The sequence below is a fragment of the Psammomys obesus genome, unplaced genomic scaffold, assembly GCF_907164565.1.
Source record: "Psammomys obesus unplaced genomic scaffold, mPsaObe1.curated_primary_1811, whole genome shotgun sequence".
NCBI classification, from domain to species: Eukaryota; Metazoa; Chordata; class Mammalia; order Rodentia; family Muridae; genus Psammomys; species Psammomys obesus.
Window position 1 is genome coordinate 4,960,866 of NW_026596466.1, and position 17,183 is coordinate 4,978,048.

The following is a 17,183-nucleotide window of genomic DNA, read 5'->3' on the forward strand; positions in this document are numbered from 1 at the left end:
CACCGTCACCCTCACCACCGTCACCCTCACCACCGTCACCCTCACCACCATCATCACCGCCACCATCATCACAACCATCATTACCATCATCACCGTCATCACTACCATCGCTGCCGCCATTATCGTGAGTGCCAGCAGCGCCACCAACCCCCTCCTCACAGCACCTAGCAGCCACCTCCCCACCCATCTGTCTCCTCCAAGGAACAGGGACCCTCTGCCCCAGGCTGCACACTTGTGTTGAGCAGCTCACAGTCCCTGCCTATGACCTCGCCCCGTGTCCCTTCCCCTCCCACCCCTCCCGGGACAGGAACAGTTTCAAATAGTCATCAGAGAATATTTGGGGAAAAAAAGTACAAATGAAAAGCAACAATCACCCATATTCCACAGCCTGGCAATAGACAATTTAAAAAACCTTTTAGAGTACCAAATAATGCAATCCTTTCCAAAAAAAAAGAAAAGTCAGAAAACAATGAAACAAATTATCTTGATACTTGTTCCTGTTGTACGACTCCCATCTTCTAGCCCTTTCCTGACGCATGTGCTTCTTACATCATTACATCCTTAATGCACACATAATTCTACATGCTGCTTCCCCTCTATTACACTGTTGATGTGTTTATATATATCACCACCCAGTCTTTGTAATTATCACTTTTAATGACTGTCTAGTATTCCTTTGAGTGTGTGTAACATAATTTACTGAACTACTCCCTGATTGTTGGACATTTCAGCTGCATCCATTTTTTTTTCCTGGTCATTAAAGTACTGTCTAAATGGATATCTTCAGGCATGTAGCTCTCCCCATATTTTGGATAATTTCTCCAGAAGAGCATCCCAGTGGGGGCATTATTGGGTCAAAGGCGCTGAGCAGTTCAGCGGTGCCCACTCTACACTCTGCCAAATCATTTTCTAAAAGGGCTAGTGTGGCTTTTAGAGCCACCACAGCGTGGGGAATTCTTTTTCATTTTTTCTCCTCTCTCTCTCTCTCTCTCTTTCAATTGGGTTGGAATGCAGTGCCTCTGAGCCACACCTCATCCCCTCACTGGGGAATTCTAGGCAGGTGCTCTATCACTGAGCCATACCCCAGCCCCTCACTGGGGGATTCTAGGCAGGTGACCACTGAGCCACACCTCATCCCCTCACTGGGGAATTCTAGGCAGGTGCTCTATCACTGAGCCATGCCTCAGCCCCTCATAAGGGTAGGCTGACCTTGAACTCATCTACAGCCTTGAGCCCAGTCTTCTTACCTTATCCTCCTGTGTATCTGGAAGGACAGGTCTGTTACCACAATCCTCTTGCTGGAATCAGGATAGGCCTGGAAAAGAGTCTGTAAAAGCAAGGTTTTCAGGGTTTATTTCCCTGTGAGTCCAGCTCCACCAAGGACAGAGCCCCATCTTGGGACTCAGAGCACCCCAGGCCAGTACCCTACTCTAGTTTCAGGCCTTGTGACCTGTTCTTGGGTGTGTCTGGGGCAGCAGGACCTGCCCAGTCTGGCCTTGCTCCTATCAGCACAAATGGCTTTAGGTGCCTTTCTCCAGCTGTGTTCCTTCTTTTAAAAAGAGATTTCCTTTTCTTTTTATCTAAGTGCACAGGGGAAGGGGGCACGTGCACGTGAGTACTGGTGAATGCAGAGTCCAGAAGAAGGCAACAGGTCCCCTGGAGCTGGAATTATAGGCAGTTGTGAGCTGTCTGATGTGGGAACCTAATGTCGGTCCTCTGCAAAAGCACTTTGCAAACTTCTTTTATTTTTTAATGTAGATTCTGTTATGTGCATGGGCGTTTTGCTTGCATGTATGTCTGCATGCTGGGCATGCCTTGTGATCACAGAGCTTATAGTTGAGTGCTGGATGCCCCTGGGACTAGAGTTAAGAACAGTCGTTAGCTATTTGGGTGCTGGGAATTGAACCAGAGTCCTCTGGAAGAGAAGCTAGTGTTCTCAACTACCCAACCATCGCTCTAGTCCCTCAGTTTACATTATTTGCTGTAGGGTCACACCCCTCCCCCAACACAGGGTGAGGTATCCCAGCCTGGCCTCACACTCACTGTGTAGTCAAGAATGGAGCTGAACTCCGGATCTTCTTGTCTCCACCTCCAAAGTGCTGGGATTACAGGCCTGAACTACCAGCCTGGTTTATGCAGTGCTTGGGGTGGAATCTAGAGCTTTGCCCACGCTAGGCAAGCACTCCACCAACTGAATGGCAGCCCCAGCCTGCACCCCCTTATTTAGTAGCAGGGGGCAGTGATCTAGACAGGAATGGACAGCCAGATGGACAGGTTGGCTGAGTCAGAGGCAGTGTCTTGCCTCTCTGTCTCTGGGCCTGCTCCTGTTCCTCTGGCCTTCAAAGCCACAGCCATTCATCATGGCTAATGAACACAATGGGACGGGGTGATGAAAGGCTCTGTGTCCCCCCCCCCCCCGGTGCCTCTCTGTGGGCCACCGGGATTCCCTGGGGCCGACCATGAGACTCCATCTATGACAAGCGTGGAGGGCAACACCTTGTTTTCTCATCTTCTGCCAGCCTGGGTCCCAGCTCTGTCCATTCTTCTCAAGAACCTGGGGGTGGGTGAGGACTTGACCCACACAGAGGAGAAACTGAGGCGCAGGGGCACAAAGGCACTCAGCGACCTCAGGCTCCTTGATCCTTGATCCCTGACTGGGGTCTCCACAGCAGCACTGACGGCTGTGTCCCCGGAGAACAAGGAGAGCCCTAACTGCAGAAGAAGCTAGGAGCATGAGTCCAGGCAGGGCTGAGGATGGGCCCCACTTCTTCCCAAGAGCGGCCTCAGCTTTAGCATCTGGGCCGCACGTGCCCAGCTGAGCGCCTGACTCAGCCGTCATGGAGGGTAAGGCAATGGGGAGGGCCAGGGGTGGATCAGGGGCGGGCTAGGTCACCCTATCCCCTCCAGCCCCTGTGAGAACTGCCCAAGGCCAATCTTCTCACCTGCCTCTCTGCCCCTCCCCCACCCTGCCCCTCCCCTGCACCTGACCTCCCAGATCCTGCTCCCAGCTGGTTAGAAACCTTATCCACACAGCCCAGAGAACACTCACACAAGCAGATCTCAGCTTGGCCAGGAGGGAGGGCTGGGGTGGGAAGACCCTGCCGGAGCCTGACACACCAGAGGATGGGAGCACCACCCATATTCTGGCTCTTTTGCCACCAGCTTTTCTATGGGACCTTGGGCAGGTGCACGCCCCTCTCTGAAACACAACTCTTCCACCCAAAGAATGTGAGTATAACCAGATGATTGTACAGTCACCTGGGACCCTGGCCCTCTCTTTAAATCACTGGACCTCAGTTTCCATAGCTATAGAATGGAGTCCTAAGTCCTAAGCCTCAAAACTAAGAGACACAGAAGGCAGTGGGGGACCTCGGACAGCCCTAGCCAGGGGCCCTGCCGTGCCTTGCCCTGGCAGGGCCCTGTGCCCCACCACCAACTGGGTGCCCAGAAAGTCCCTTCCCCTTTTTGCAGCACTGAACACAGCTCCCCTTCCCTGAACCCTGTCCCTGGCCCCTCCTCTGCTTCTAAGGACCGCTGGCCAGCAGCTGAGCTCACATGAAACCGCCATGTGTTTTTATTTTGGTAAAGGCGTTAATCCACTGGAACAGGGGCCTCTCAGCCTGGTCTGGGGCCTTGCCAGTTCTCAGAGCAATCAGGGGTCAGGGGTCAAGAAAGGTGAAGACAGGGAGGTGCTGGGAGCCTGTCGGGGGCCAGGATCCGGGATCTAGGGGGGCTGACCCCTGATCATCCGCCTGGCATGGCAGCCCTATGGACAGGAAGGGAGCCACAGGAGGGAGCCCTTCCCTTCAGTTGGGCTGTCTTCCTTCGTCCCACTCCAGAAGTTTGCAACACACACACACACACACACACACACACACACACACACACACGCAGCTGCCTCTATTGTCCTAGAAAAGAGATCGCTATGGGGACCTTGGGCTGGGTGGAGGCGCTGAGTGACACCTAAGGCGTCCTAGGCATCCTCAGGCCTGAAGCGAAGCACACGCTGCTAGGCGGCTGCCATCCACCTGACTCACTGGTGGAAGGTTTTGCCCTGAATTGTGCCCCCACCTCCCTGGCATGCCCTGGTGGCGGCTCCAGTCGACTCCCCCCACTCCTGCTTCCTCACCTGGCCTCTTCGGACGGTGTCCGAGAACACGAGGAAGACCCAGCGACAGCTCAGCCTGAGTTCACAGGAGCAGACTCTCTATTTCCAGGGGCGGCATCTTGGCCCAGCTGCTTTCTTCCATCCCAAGTCCATCTGTCTGGCTGAAATCCATCAGATATACTGCCCTGGCTGGATACAGTGGTGGCTGAACTAGAGACAGGTTGGTGGGAGGCAGGAGGAGGTGAGGAAAAGTGGGGGAGCTAAAGTAGAGGAAAGGGGATGGCAGGAATCCAGCCAGCCCAACCCTGACTGTCATGACACCTGGACATTATGCCTCCGGAATCCTCAGACAACGGACTATTTCTGGATTCCTGGGACCAGTACCCAAACACACTTACTCATGGGACTCCCGGAAGCCCCAGGCATGTGTTCCTGTCCTCCTGTCCACCCTCCTCCTCAGCACCCCAGCGCCCAGCCCAGGCCTACAGCGGAGAACCAACCAAAAGATACCCCCACCTTAGTAGAGTCGGGGTCTCTGTAGTCAGTGTTCCCCACGGTATTGGCATGAACTTGACCGCTGAGCTGACTCGGTTTTTCGTTTGTTTGTTTGTCAGCTTGTCTCAAACTTGAGTCATCTGAGAAGGAACCTCCTCAGCTGAGGGGTCACCTCCCTCAGATTGACCTGAGGGCAAGTCTGACGGGCATTTTCTTGATCGATGATTGATGTGAGAGGGCTCAGGTCACTAGGAATGGCACCACCCTGGGCTTGGTGGTCCTGGGTTCTATAAGAAAGCAGACGAGTAAGCCATGAGGAGCAAGCCAGCACGCAGCACCCCTGCACGGCCTCTGCTTCAGTTTCCGCCTCCAGGTTCCTGCCTTGAGTTCCTGCTCTGACAGAGTATGAGATGAACCCTTTCCTCCTGGGTTGCTTGCTTTTGGCTGTGGTGTGGACCACAGTAACAAGAAAAAACAAAAACAAAAAAACTAGGACAGTTGTCAGCCTCTGCTGTGAATGGAGCTGACGGCCTGGGCTTTGAGAGCGAGGGATCCCGGTGTGGAAAGGCATGGCACATATACCACAGGCCTCAGATGGAGGCCTCAGCCCAGAGACCTCTCAACGGGCAGCTGCCGGCTGAGCTGGGCCTCCACAGAGTAGAACCTAGAGGCATGCCCTATAGAAAAAAAGCCCCATGCTTGCAGAAGGCTCGTGGCCGAGAAAATGGTTCTTACTATGTGCCTCTGCCAGCCTTGGTACCCTGCAAGCTCTGGACACTGAGGGCTCCCTAGCAGCCACCCCCGAGTGGTTCCCCCAGGATTACAGAAGCTCGTAGTCTCACTGATCACAGGTTAGGAAGTGACTGTGGGATGGGGCAGAGCAGCCTGCAGAGCAGAACCCCAGCTTCCTGTGTGGAATCAGGCGTGTTTCCCAGGGCTGAGCTGAGTCTTCAGGGCGCAATGGCTTCTACAGGTCCCTCGGGCATCCTAGGTGTGAGGAGCTGGGGTCACAAGTCTCCACAGTCTGGAGATGTGGCCCAGTGGGTAGAGAGCATGCCCAAAGCCCTGGGTACCATCCCCAGCACTGCCTAACCCAGGCACGGTGGTGCACAAGCCTGTGATTTTAGCACTCCGTGGGTGGAGGCAGCAGGACCCGGAGCCTGAAGCTATCCTTCTTACCTTCTGGTGAGTTCAAGGCCAGCCTGAGCAACCTGAGACCCTACCTTCCTCAAAAGGAATTCTCTGGGAAGATGGCTCAGCAGGGAAAGGTGCTTGCAGCCAGTTCTGACAACCCGAGTTCTAGCCTTGGGACCCACAGGATGGGAGGAGACAACTGTCGAGTTTTCCTCGTTTTTCTCAGTCTGAGGCAAGTTGTTCTCTGACCTCCACAAGTGCATCGAGGCACACCCTCACAGCTCATGTGCACATAAACGAACGAGCAAATAAATAAATATAATAACAACTTAATTAAAAATTTTTTAACATGCTAAAAAGAGCCTGTGATCCCAGCACTCTGGAGGTGGAGATGGAAGAGTCAGGAGCACAGCGTCCTGAGCATCAGCCCCTGTCAACGCAGTTCTGCGGGTGGAACCCGGGGCTTCTTGCATGCCAGGCACAAAATCAACTCAGACACAGCCCCAGCTCCTGCGGCTGGTTATGAGCAAACTTCAAGGCCAGTTTAGTTACAAGAGATCTTATCTCAAATAAACAAAATATCTCAACAAATAAATAGATAAAGTAAAAATAAGACATCTCAAATAAGTATAATTTTTTTTTTTTTTAGCTTTAAAAAAAAAAAAAAAAAAAAAAAGCTTAGAAGCACCGGGTGTGGTGTGATTCCGATACCCAGGCGGTGGAGGCAGGAGGATCAGGGGTTGACAGCTATCAGTGGCTATGTGGTGAATCCGAGGCTAGATCCTGTACCAAAACACAAACAACGCAACAAAACAAACAGCAAAAACGCCTGCTTCTTCTCCCGGATGCCCTTTGCATGCTCTCCTCTGCCCTTCAAGATTCTGACTCCCCTCCAAACCCTCACTGTGTCCCCCAGGAACACAAACGCTGTAGAGGGACAGTGGCTGGCGAAGCGAAGCGGCCGGCTCCAGCAGCCCTGATGACTGCAGGGGACCATTGCCGTCCGCAGTGCTGTCTCGTGCCCGGGCACTCACAGGTGTGTCCCCAAACTCCTCAGCTGCTGGTAGGTTTTGCATCAGGGTCCTGAGGGGAGACCATCGCTGTGCAGGGAGAATGGGCTGGTGCCGGCTAATTGATTTTACAGCGGTACCGAAGGACAGACAATGAAAACGCCATCAATTTAATCCACTATTTAATGGTTCCAATTTAGCCCCTGTAAGTGCTCACTAAACTAATTTCTCTGGGTTCAGCAGCCTGAAAAGCTATCATATCTGTAATCTCCTTCAATATATTCATCTGGAAAAGGGAATTTAGCCAATTCCGATGTACGGAGATGATCTGTTAGTGCAGTGTAAATGTTTATAACACGGCAATCGAGTTCGTTTATAAGGATATGAAAAGTTTTATTGGGGAGGGCACTGGAGTGGAACCAGAGGATAATAGGCAGTTTCCCAGCAGGCCGTGGGCGCCCGGGAGCGGGCAGGCATGCAGAAAAAAACACTCTCGGATTTCTCTAATCCCGGGCTGGAGGCGCAAGTTCGCCCGGTGCTACACAAAGCGCATAGAACTTGACGCACAAAGGAGTCAAGGCCTGTCCCCCACCTCCAGACCCCGACCTCCGCACCTGGCACAGCCCGGTGCGCCCCAAACAAAGGCTGCTGGGTCAGCGACAACCTCTTCTTCTGGGGACCAGAACCCCAGGGGTTCGGGCCAGACCCAAAGATTGGTGCGTTTGCTCTTTCGCTCCGGGGACCGTCCCTGTGCCAGGCGGCATCCCTCCTCCACTGCTGGGATTTATTAGAAGCTGTGGGTGACCAGCTGTTCCCCATCTTTCCAGGGGACAGGCCAGGAGACAGCAAGCTTAAATTACTAGGCAGGATCTGGGTTCCCACAAGCCTTCCCGACCCCTGTCTCCCTCCAGGGACCTTTTCCCAGGGTTGCCGGTGGGAGGAGTCCTCAGGCTCCTGCCAGAGGCCCTCACGCCCTTGGAGGGTGTGAAGCTTGCCTGCTGTAGAACCCTCCTTGGGAAGCTGTGTCCCCGGGCCCCCCCCCCCCCGCAACCCCTCCCACTGCCCCAAGCATGAGGCCCCTCACTGAGCCCTGCACTGCATGTGGCTTGTTTGTTTTTTGTTCTGCAGCTGCGTGCCTGCAGCTCGAGTCTTCAGCACTAACTAGCCAGTGGTTCCGGCTTTTCTCACAGCCATCTTGTTTTTAAAGAAAATACCCCCCCCTCCTCGCCACCAAGGCGCATAAATTAGGGCGGCTGGGGATGTGGAAATGTACTTGCTGAGGAGCTGCCAGGTGACGAGGGCCCTGGGAGAGGCAGCAGGAGGGGTGGGGGACCACCTCCCCACCACCCCAACAGAGTCCCAAGAGAGCCCCGAGGCCCCGGGACCCAGGTGGCCCATCTTGGGCCAGGCCCCTCCCCTGATGCCCAGCTGATGAGGACAGAAATCGATTGGCTACACAGACCCTGGCTGCTGTGGCTGCTTCCCTGCTATCCCTTAAGATGGAAGTGCCCCGCCCCCTCCCCAAAAAGAAGGGGCCACACCTGGTACTCTGGGTCCCCAGATCCCAGCAGCAGGGCCTGGAAGTCAACACCATGAGGGAAGAGGGTCCTTCTGAGCTTTCTGAACGCACGCTCTTCTGTGAGGTCCCTGACAGGCCTGATGGGCTCAGCAAAGCTGCTGGGTCTCAGCTCTTCTGTAGCCCCCGTGTCTAGGAGGCCAGGAGCAGGGCTTCAGGGTGGCCCAGATTAGGGTGCCGTGAGACAGACACCCCAGCATCCCTCCTCCACTCCATCCCTGTCCCAAGAAGGAAGACTTGGGTGTTTGTTTACAATACGATGAAAATGAGATCCTTTTTTTAGTGAGACTCCCTAAGACCTCAGAGGCCAGCACATAGCTCAGGGGTCAGGGGAAGCAGGTCCGGGCTGCCTGGGGACATGCACTGACCCCACAGGACCCCCAAGAGACACACAATATATTAGCACAGACACTTAAAGGCTTATGGCCCAGCACTGTCAGACACATACCTCTCTGTAGACGCACACAAACACTCACGTACGCACACGCGCACACGCACACTTGCCCTCGAAGGCAGGCAAGCATGTCAGAGGGCTTTGGGGCTGTACGACTATTACCCCCAGTGGGACTTTCTCTCATGAGAACTCTCACCTTGGCTGCTCCCTGCAGAGCCCTGGGAGGTTGGGAAGCCACCTCCACCCACAGTTAGCCTGGAGGAGAGTTCCTCTGTAAGCAACTCCTTTTGTCCCCAGTCCTAGTCAGGCCCGATGAGACCAACCCACATCTGTAACCCACATCTGAGGGAAGGCTACTGTCCCAGAAGGATGACACAGAGAAGCTTGTTTTCACCATAGTGTAAATGACCCCCCCAAAGCAGAGGCTGGAAGGCACCAGTCCCCACCATTCTCCATGTCTGCCACCCTGTCCCCTCCCAGGGTCTCTATGGGGTACCAGGCAGGGGTAGGGCAGCAGAACCCAGCTTCCCGGGGACCCAAAGTGACATGCCTGGGGAGGGTTTATGACAGCAAGGAACATTCTTTTCCACTGTAAATTATATTTAACATTCCACAGAACTTTATTGCTGCTTGTATTTGGGGTTTATGAAAAAATCTGTATTTAACTTCAAGGCCTGGTAAACATCTTTGCTTATGTTGCTATGCCGTTCCTTATTTGAGTATTTCCATTTAATTTCACAGTTCATATACCTTAAAGTTTTGGCTGCCCCCCTTTCCCCACTCACTCAGAGATGCCAGCCCAGCCTGACCCACCCCAGGGGCTCTGTGGTGGGATGCGTTGGTTCAGTTCAGGGTCTGGGCTAGGAAGGTAGCCGCCACCCTGGGCAGGGCAACTGGGTTCCTCCGAGTCCTGGGGGGGCTTTTCAGGGCGGCAAAGCCACACAGAGATTACAAGACCAATTCCGTCTCATGTTGACTCTGGCGCTGTGTGACTTGGTCTCCCCCGCCTAAAAAAATCTCTGTCGGAGTCGCTGCCCCAGGGATGAGGACAGATGGCAAAGACCTCTTCAGTAATGCAGAGCTACCTGGCAGGCGCCGCCACATCACCTGAAGCTCCGTTGGAGACATCTGCCCTACCCAGGAAGCCCAGCCAGCCCTCAGCGCTGCCCCTGGCTCGGGACAGGCTCACAGCACAGTGCCTATGCTTGCCGTCCTTGTGCTGCTTTGGGGCCACAGGCGGCTTCAGCTGCCCTCCCTGAGCCTGCTGGGCTCCCACTGCAAGCCTGCAGAGAAACACCAAGCTCCCGGAGGTCACCGGCCCTTGGAATCCCTCTACCCACAAGAGAGACCTCAAAGAGCAGCCAACACACTGAACATTCGGACAGCTGAGCTTCCGTGTGGCTGGACCCGCGACCCCACGGATGTATCCGCGGTGTCAGTGATGGTAGCTCCTGTCTGTCATGTCCCTCTTTCACAGGCAGCAGAGGCCGGGGGTGGGGGATAGTCGGGGTCCTGCTCTATCACTCTCTGCCTCATTCCCTCGAGGAAGGGTCTCTCACTGACCCTGGAGCTAGACCAGAAGCCAGCAAATCCCAGTGACTCCCTTGGTGCCCCAACCCCATTCATGGCACTGGGATTATAGGTATGTGCATGGCTTTTTAGGTGACTGCTGGGGATTTGAACTCAGATCCTTATGCTTGCACAGAAAACTCTCTTACCCACTGAGCCATCTTTCCAGCCTTCAGAATCCTTCTTAACACAACACTCCAGAGAACCGATGTCAATCAAACCTGGCGAAAGCGATGAAACATGCCTGCTGACCCTGAGCTGAATAATCTCTCGCTCTGTTCCCGTCACGGTCTCTTGAGAGCTGCCCTGACCATGCCATCTTGTCACCCCTCTCAGGGCCTCCCGCATTATCACCCTCCACTAACATAAGTCTGTCTTGTCAAGAGCCCTCACCCTCTTAGGATCCCCACAGAATTCCTGGGCAGGGCGCTGCGCAAAAGGTGAGGAGACAGCTGGGTTTCTTTCTTCTGGCGATGCCCCTGCCCTACACAAACCATCACCTACTCGGTCTCTAAAGGACGCTGGACACTTAATGAGCTCACTCAGTGAGCTCAGCACTGAGAACTGGAGGGCCACAGAACTGTTAAAGACAGGCTGCAGAGGCTGAGTGCACCTGAGTCAGGGTCCATCTCCAGAGTCACAAAACAAATGAGGCAGCGCAGGCCTGTAATCCCAGCCCTGTAAAGGGGCAGGCAAGAGAGGGAGGGTTTGAGGTCATCCTCAGGTACATAACAAGTCTGAGGCTAGCCTGGGATACATGGGATCTTGTCTCAACTAAAAACCAAAGCAAAACAAAGTAGAAAGCCACACCAGGAGTAGTGTCACACCCCTGAATCCCAGCACTGTGGAGGCACAGGTAGGTAAATCCCTGAGTTCAAAACCAGCATGGACTACATAGTGAGTTCCAGGACAGCCAGAGCTATGGAGATATCCTGTCTCAAAACTAAACTAAACTAAACAAACAACAACAAAGCACACTATGATTTAGCTCCGAACTTCCAAGGGGTCACAGTAAAATGAACAGGCACCATTTTAGCATACCCACAGCGACATGACTGGGAGAGAGAGCTGAGCTGTATGGAGGAACCAGGCCCTTGGTATTAGAGGCCTGAGAACGTTCCAGGCAAAATGCAACCGAATGGATTTCCAGGGGTGCCTCAGACGAGTCTCAGACTTCACAGTGCTGTGGAGAGGGGCAGGTTTGTGGGTGGCTTCTGTTCCCCCCTCAGAAGTAGGGGTGCTTGGGTCTGTGAGGAGCTTGGAGTGCTGGCACGGTGCCTGGTGGTGTGGGTTGCCTTGAGAGCTGGAGAGGTTGCTGCGGGTTGCTGTGGGCACGGTAGCTGCGTGTGTAATTTCCCATCATCGTTTCATCAGTCAGAAAGAATTCAAATGGAAAAAAAACAGACATAAATACAGTCATCCAGGGAGCTGCTGGTCGGGGCCCTGGGACCAGGGGATGTGGACGTGGGCGCGACTTGGTGCTGGGAATTGCAGTCAAAGCATGCTGGGCCAGGTTGGAGGGTGAGTCTGGCCTCCTGTCAGGCCCTCCAGGCCAGGGTGGAGGTAGCCATGACTGCAGGGAGACAGGCTGAGGCTGGTGCTACAGCCCTCTTCTACACCTTTAGAAACAGAGTCAGCTTTCACAGTCAGCCCAGCCCAGTCCCCCTAGCAGACAGAGCACATGGAACAGAGGCTCTGGGATCCAGGCCACAGACAGCGGAGTCCTAATGGGGCTTCTTGGAGGTCATCCTCTGGGCCTCAGTTTCCCCTTCAGCAAAGCAGCCGTAACTACAGAGTGACTCTCTCTGTTTGGTGCGTAGAAAAGCCCATGTCCTCCGGCCACGGAAACTGTAGCACAGCAGGGAAGATCTCCAGGTGTGCCGATAACGCTGCCCCAACAGGGCTTGGGAATGCTCTGGGACACCCACAACTGGACTGGAACCCTCTCCCAAGCCAAACCCCACCTCATTTCCCTCTGTTCCCTGCCAAGCTCAAGGGTGGTACTGCAGCCTTCAAAATCGCATTTGAAACATCCTTTCCTCATCTCGACAGCTCTCTCTCTCTCTCTCTCTCTCTCTCTCTCTCTCCTTTTGGAGGATAAATTTCTGTAGCCACCAATTACAGCCGTTTGATGTGGGTAATGATGAGGCTGTGGAAATTGGAATTGACACCTCTGGAGGATTGCAGACGTGGAAAAAAAAAAAAAACAAAAACAAAAAAAAAAACGCCCAGGATATGAATCATGGGTTCTCTTGGTTTTCTCCCATTGACAGAGATCTGAGGTTGGGGGGCTTTAGGGGTCTGGGGAGGGCTCAGGGCTGGCCCAGCCTCCTCCTAAGCACGGATCAATTACAGCCCAGACAGCCCCTTGTCACTCGTGATTCACAATGTCAATTTCATGCTCGCGGTAACCGTTTAAGAAAGAGCCAGGCCGGTTTTACATTTGATAAGAAATCAGCGGCGTTTGTGTTTGTAAAAAGACCGATCACGAAGTGTGACAGGTCCCTCAGATTGCCAAGGCGGGCGACGAGGCCCGGTCTGGAGTCTGTCAGGGACCCGCAAGTATTTCTTTCAAATGGGTTTCTCCCGCCGCCTCTCTGCCCTCCCCTCCAGCCGGGGGAACTCGAAAATAAACTGTCAATCTCTATTTACCACTGTACAAGCTGGAAACACAGAAGATTTTTAGGTTAAATTGTCAGTTACCAGAATTCAAAATAGAAAAAAAAAAGTAGACAACATGAAGCCAGCTTGGATTGCCCGTTTCGAGGGGGAAGTTGTGGGCGTGTTGGGAGTGCAATGGGGGCCACAGGGAGGAACAGGCAGGGTGCTGGTACCCAGGCACTGGCCTGAGGCCTTCCAGGTGTCAGGGAGAATCAGACAGGTATTAGGGCTAATTACACCAGAGAAGGGATTAATGGGGCTTGCCTCCTGGCCCTGGACTGCTCTTAGCCAAACTGCCAGTTTAACATCTTTACAAGCGTGGGTGATGCTAACACGGCTGGGAGGACATCCTTATGAAAGGAGCTGGGAGCTGCCTGGAGGCCCGACCTCCTGAGGGCACCGAAGACCCCAAATGAGGACTGAGGACTTGCCACCCACCCTGCCAGGCTAGGGAACTGTCATCCTTCTGGCTAGATCAGCCACTGCTCAAAGACAGGCAGGTCCCCCGGCCAGCTCAGCGTATAGGATGTGAAGGCTCTCAGAGGGATGCCCTCAACCTCCAAACAGACACCTGAGTCTTGGGGCTGTGCCGGCAGGAGCTAGAACTTCTCACCTTCCCGGGGCAGCCCTGCTGCGTCACCACAGTGGGAGGTATTTAATTATGACAAGCAGCCTGGCCAGATGCAGGAGGAGAGGCGTACTTGGCATGAGGACAGTGGGGCAGCTTCTGTGGGCATCACCAGGTGGGCATCTGTGGGCGACTGACACACAGTCTGGGTCCTGGGTCCGATGGGCTTCGAGGAAGCCAGGTTCCTAGGTACGAGGCCTCCAGGCAGGGGTCCTGGCCTCCCTTAGGCAAGCACTCTGCTTCTTTGGGTGGCCAAGGGGAGGGGAACATGGCCAGTGACATTTGTCCCATCACAGGGCTGGAGAAAGTCTGCTTGGCACATGGGACCTGCCGAGGCTCAGTGGGCCCTTCTGTGAAGTGGGAACAAGAGAAATGTCTGTCTCAAGGTCAAGACGAGTAGCCAGCGCACGGCAGGCATTGGTCAGGGCACTGTGCACGGCAGCCGCGTGGAATACGGTCTGCTCACCTGCCACCAGGGCTTGAGTTCTGGCGAGTGCAGGCTGCTGAGCCCGAAACACCTCAGACTCCTCCTGGAGACCCCAGAAACCTGCTGGCTTGCCCCTCTCCACACATCTCTTTATTTTTCTCTCCTTTCCTCCACCCCTTTCTCTTTCTTTAAAGTGTTTTGGGGGTTGGGCATGCTAGGCAAGCGCTCTGTCGCTGGACATCACCTCCAGCCCTCGGTCATTTGAAATAAGGTACAAGTTGGACTCTGATGTCCTCTCCTCCTGTCTCAGACTCCCAAGTACAAGGTTTACAAAACTGTACGCCCAAGCCAAGGTATATGTAGGCTACTTTGAAACATGGTCTGACCAGGTAGCCCAGGCTAACCGTGCATTCAGGACTCTCCTGTCTCAACACCTGCCCCAACACCATGTTAGTATGACAGGTGTGTGTATGTCTGTGTGTGTGAGTGTGTCTGTGACTAAGCCCACCTGCCCACCAGACTTGGCATGGTTCAGTCTGTACATGTCACTTTCACCAACCCATGGCACGTGACAAGGCAGGCTGGGACTAGGCCACTGGACAGAGAAGGTCAGTTGCACATAGTATGCCTCTTTGGGGTCCCCTTAACTGTCAGATTCTGCATCAGCTGTCTATGGAAGGCAACCAGCTATGTGGCTGAGGCAGATCTTGAGGGGCTGGGGTGTGGCTCAGTGGTAGAGCTTCTGCCTAGAATCCCCCAGTGAGGGGCTGTCGGTATGCTGAATCCAGGTCTGGTCAGGATTTTACTGACTACTGGTCCCCCAGGCATCACGAAGGCCACCCCTGGGCTAGTGACAGGACTCAGCAGGATGGAGCCAGGGCCGCGTGGCTTCCTCAGTAGCCAGCTGGGTAGGCAATCTTCATCCTATACCAACTTCAGAGTAAAAGATGAGGCAGCCCTGCATGTGGACAGACTGGCCTATCCCTTCCCAGGACCAGAGCTCTCCGGTTTGCTGGTAGACAAGCAGCGTCTTTGACGGCAGCCTTACATAGCCTTTCCCATGCTGCCTGATGCCCCTTAACTGATGAGGAAACTGAGGTCCCACTCTCATCACGGGCTGGCCAGGGCTCATTGTCTCTAGCATCTTAGACAACCCCCACTGCTCAACATAGGGAAGTGGGGAGCAGTCGCCTGAGCCAGGGTCACAGAGCCAGGAGGGAAGGAGAGCCTAGAGAGCCTTGGTGTTCCACTCTGCTCTCCTGTGTACATCACAGAGCAATGTCGTTGCTGCCGCCCATTCTCAGGCCACAGCTCCCTCTCACACCAGTGACCAGTCGCCCTAATAGTCAATCGCTGGCCACCCCTGTCCCAGCTCCTCACTGGGGGATTCTAGACAGGTGCTCTACCACTGAGCCATTCCTCTAGTCCTGGTTTTATTATTTTTCTAGCACAATTTTAATTTTTCTGTAAAAAGGGTCTCATGCTGTAGCCCAGAATGGCCTCAAACTCACAGTAATTCTTCCTTGGTCTCTCAAATACCGGTGTGAGCCAGCCACTTCCTGGATCTGACATCTTTCTTGTATGATATCATCAAAGCTGGCAGGGCATGCTACCCTCAGCCTGGCTGGTTACAATACTCAGCTCTCACACATTGTGGGGAACTGTTATCACGCATGACAAAATAAAACTTCATAGAGAAGTTCTTTTTGTTCTGCTTTGTGACAGGTCTTGCTATGTGGCTCTGACTGTTCTAAAAGTCGTTCTGGAGACCAGCCTGACTCTTCAGACTCAGAGATCTGCCTGCCTCTCCCTCCCAAGCTCTAAGATTAAAGGCATTATGCCTGGATTAACGGAGAAGTTTTGAACCCTGTTCTAATTTTTAAAACTAAACTTCAAATAAAGATATGAACTATGCATTCTGCCCAAAGTTTGGCTATGAGTCTCAGCTTCTGCTTCAATACTTCCATCAGCAGAGTCTTTCAGAGGCCATCTGTGGTAGGCTCCTGTCCTGGTCCTTGTCTTCTGCTTCCATCTCTATCACATTTGCCCTTCTGAATGAGGATTGAGCATATTCCCTAGGGGCTTCCTTGTTGTTTAGCTTCTTTAGGATTATAGATTTTAGTCTGTTTAACCTATATTATATGTCTAATATCCACTTATAAGTGCGTATATACCATGTGTGTCTTTCTGCTTCTGGGATACCTCACTCAAGATGATCTTTTCCTACCATTTGCCTGCAAGTTTCATTAATTCCTTGTTTTTAATAGCTGAGTAGAAGATAGAAAGACCTAGAGGGGACAGAACTTCAAAAGAAGACCAACAGATAAAAACAAAACAACAACAACCAAAAAAAGAAAAAAAAACTGGGCCCTGGGGGCCTGCAGAGAGACTGATATCCCAACTAAAGACCATGCTTGGAGAGGACTTAAAACCCCTGCTCAGATGTAGCCCATAGACTCAGTCTCTAAGTGAGTTCCCCAGTAAGGGGAGCAGGGGCTATCTCTGACATGAACTCAGTGGCCGGCTCTCTGATCACCTCCCCCTGGGTTGGGGGTGTGTGCAGCCTTGCCAGGCCACAGAGAAAGACAATGCAGCCAGTCCTGATGAGACCTGATAAACTAGAGTCAGATAGAAGGGGAGGAGGACCTCCCCTATCAGTGGACTAGGGGAGGGGCATAGAGGGAGAAGAGGGAGGGAGGGTGGGATTGGGAAGAGGCAAGGGAGGGGGCCGAAGCAGGGATACAATGGGAATAAATTGTAATAAATGATAATAATAATAATAATAAAATGGAAAAGAAAAGATATGAACTATGAAGGAGCCCTCTTCAGCGCTCGGTTCAGAGCTCTGTAGCCCCAGCAGGGATGGGAGGAAGCACAACACAGGTGTGTCTAGGGTTGCCTCTGTTTATCCTGTTTGGAGTGGGTGCTTATACTGCCCTCAGAGTCCTCTGAGAAAGAGAAGGCCTGTATTCCATTTCCTCAGGAGGCTGAGGCAGGAGGATCAGGAAGGTTCAAAAGGCCAGCCTAGGTAACAGAGTGAGTACATCCTTGGCAACTGAGACCTTGCCCAAAAATAAAAAGAAAAAAAAATAAGAGGGCTGGGGGCATATTTGTGACAGAATGGCTGCCTAGAATCCCCCAGTGAGGGGCTGGGGTGTGGCTCAGTGGTAGAGCACCTGCC

General features: G+C 53.3%; 1 protein-coding gene across 1 annotated transcript in view; it reads right to left on the reverse strand.

The window, feature by feature from the left end:
* Positions 1-120, reverse strand: part of LOC129670106 (uncharacterized) — a 1,023-nt gene extending 903 nt beyond the window's left edge. Inside the window, exon 1 of the mRNA XM_055598544.1 lies at positions 4-120. Within this exon, the coding sequence (XP_055454519.1) occupies positions 4-120 (117 nt within the window). The remainder of the gene's footprint in view (positions 1-3) is intronic.
* Positions 121-17,183: the final 17,063 nt, after the last annotated feature.